This window comes from Cucumis melo, chromosome 10, assembly GCF_025177605.1.
Source record: "Cucumis melo cultivar AY chromosome 10, USDA_Cmelo_AY_1.0, whole genome shotgun sequence".
Classification (NCBI taxonomy): Eukaryota; Viridiplantae; Streptophyta; class Magnoliopsida; order Cucurbitales; family Cucurbitaceae; genus Cucumis; species Cucumis melo.
Window position 1 is genome coordinate 3985421 of NC_066866.1, and position 1297 is coordinate 3986717.

General features: G+C 42.3%; 1 protein-coding gene across 1 annotated transcript; it reads left to right on the forward strand.

Annotated features, from left to right (window-relative positions):
* The first annotated feature begins 246 nt into the window (after positions 1–246).
* Positions 247–1297, forward strand: LOC103488936 (photosystem II core complex proteins psbY, chloroplastic-like). Its single transcript, XM_008447890.3, has one exon. It carries the CDS (start codon positions 535–537, stop codon positions 1072–1074), a length of 540 nt encoding a protein of 179 aa, XP_008446112.1. The 5' UTR covers positions 247–534; the 3' UTR covers positions 1075–1297.

Consider the following 1297-nt stretch of genomic DNA (forward strand, 5'->3'; position numbering starts at 1 on the left):
TTCACTTTAAGCCCTCCCCATAGATATACTAAGCTCATCTAAAGTTTCATTAGACTCCTTTGAGTCCTCTGAGCTTACTTTATACTTTTTTTTCAAAAGTTCTTTAAGAGACTCTCTTCAAAGATTCTTTGAGCTTACTTTAAGTTTTATCTACGAGACTTCTAAACTTTTGGGAGGTGTTTGGATCGCTAAATTGACCATTATAGTTGATCATTGCTTTCCTTTTACATTTTATGTATTATCCCAAAACATATTAGTCACCAATGAAGATTAAGCTAAATGTTACATCAAATTGTTTTGTTATATGGTGAATGAAAATTAGAAGAAGGATATTATGGATGAGAAAGGCAACAAATTTTTGAGGCTCAAAATTTCCCAATCCCACCCTTTTAGATAAGAATACAATCCATTCTCTCAATTCCATTGGCTCTCATTTCCCCCAAATCCTCTCTCAAATTTCCCAAAACCTCTCTTCTTCATCCATCACAACCCTAATTCCTATTCCTTCCACACCAATTTCTTCACTCTCCTTCAATGGCGGCAACAATGGCGACCATGGCTATCCTCAACGCCAAATGCTTCACCCCCATTAATAAAACCCCAGTACTTCTCCCTTCAAAACCCACCAAACCCATCTCCCTCCCTTTCCCTATCCCAACCAAACCTTCCCTCGCCGGTACCGCCATCGCCGGAGCAATCTTCTCAACACTGAGCTCCGGAGACGCTGCTTTCGCTGCCCAACAGATCGCCGATTTAGCCGAAGGCGACAACCGGGGACTGGCCCTTTTGCTGCCGCTCATCCCGGCGGTGGCTTGGGTTCTGTTCAACATTCTTCAGCCGGCGTTGAATCAGATTAATCGGATGCGTACGGAGAAGGCGGTGATTGTTGGGTTGGGTCTGGGTGGGTTACTGGCATCGGGGCTGGTGGGGACGCCGGAGGCTATGGCCGCGGAGGCTTCGAACGACTCGCGAGGACAGTTGCTGTTGATTGTGGTGGCGCCGGCGATTGCTTGGGTTTTGTATAATATTTTACAACCGGCGTTGAACCAGCTGAACCGGATGAGATCGGAGTGAAAATGGTGATTAGCTGATGAACCTTAAATTACTTGTAATTTTAAATGCAATTTTCTCTTCTGCTTTATAAATGAAGCGTTGGAGTCTTATGCCCAAACTTAAAGATTTTTTTTGGGTCTTTTCTAAGTGTTTATAATCAATCTTCACCAACCTCAACTTCCAATATACTTTCATTGTGTATTATTATTATTATTATTATTTAAATACCACTTTGTTCATGTTA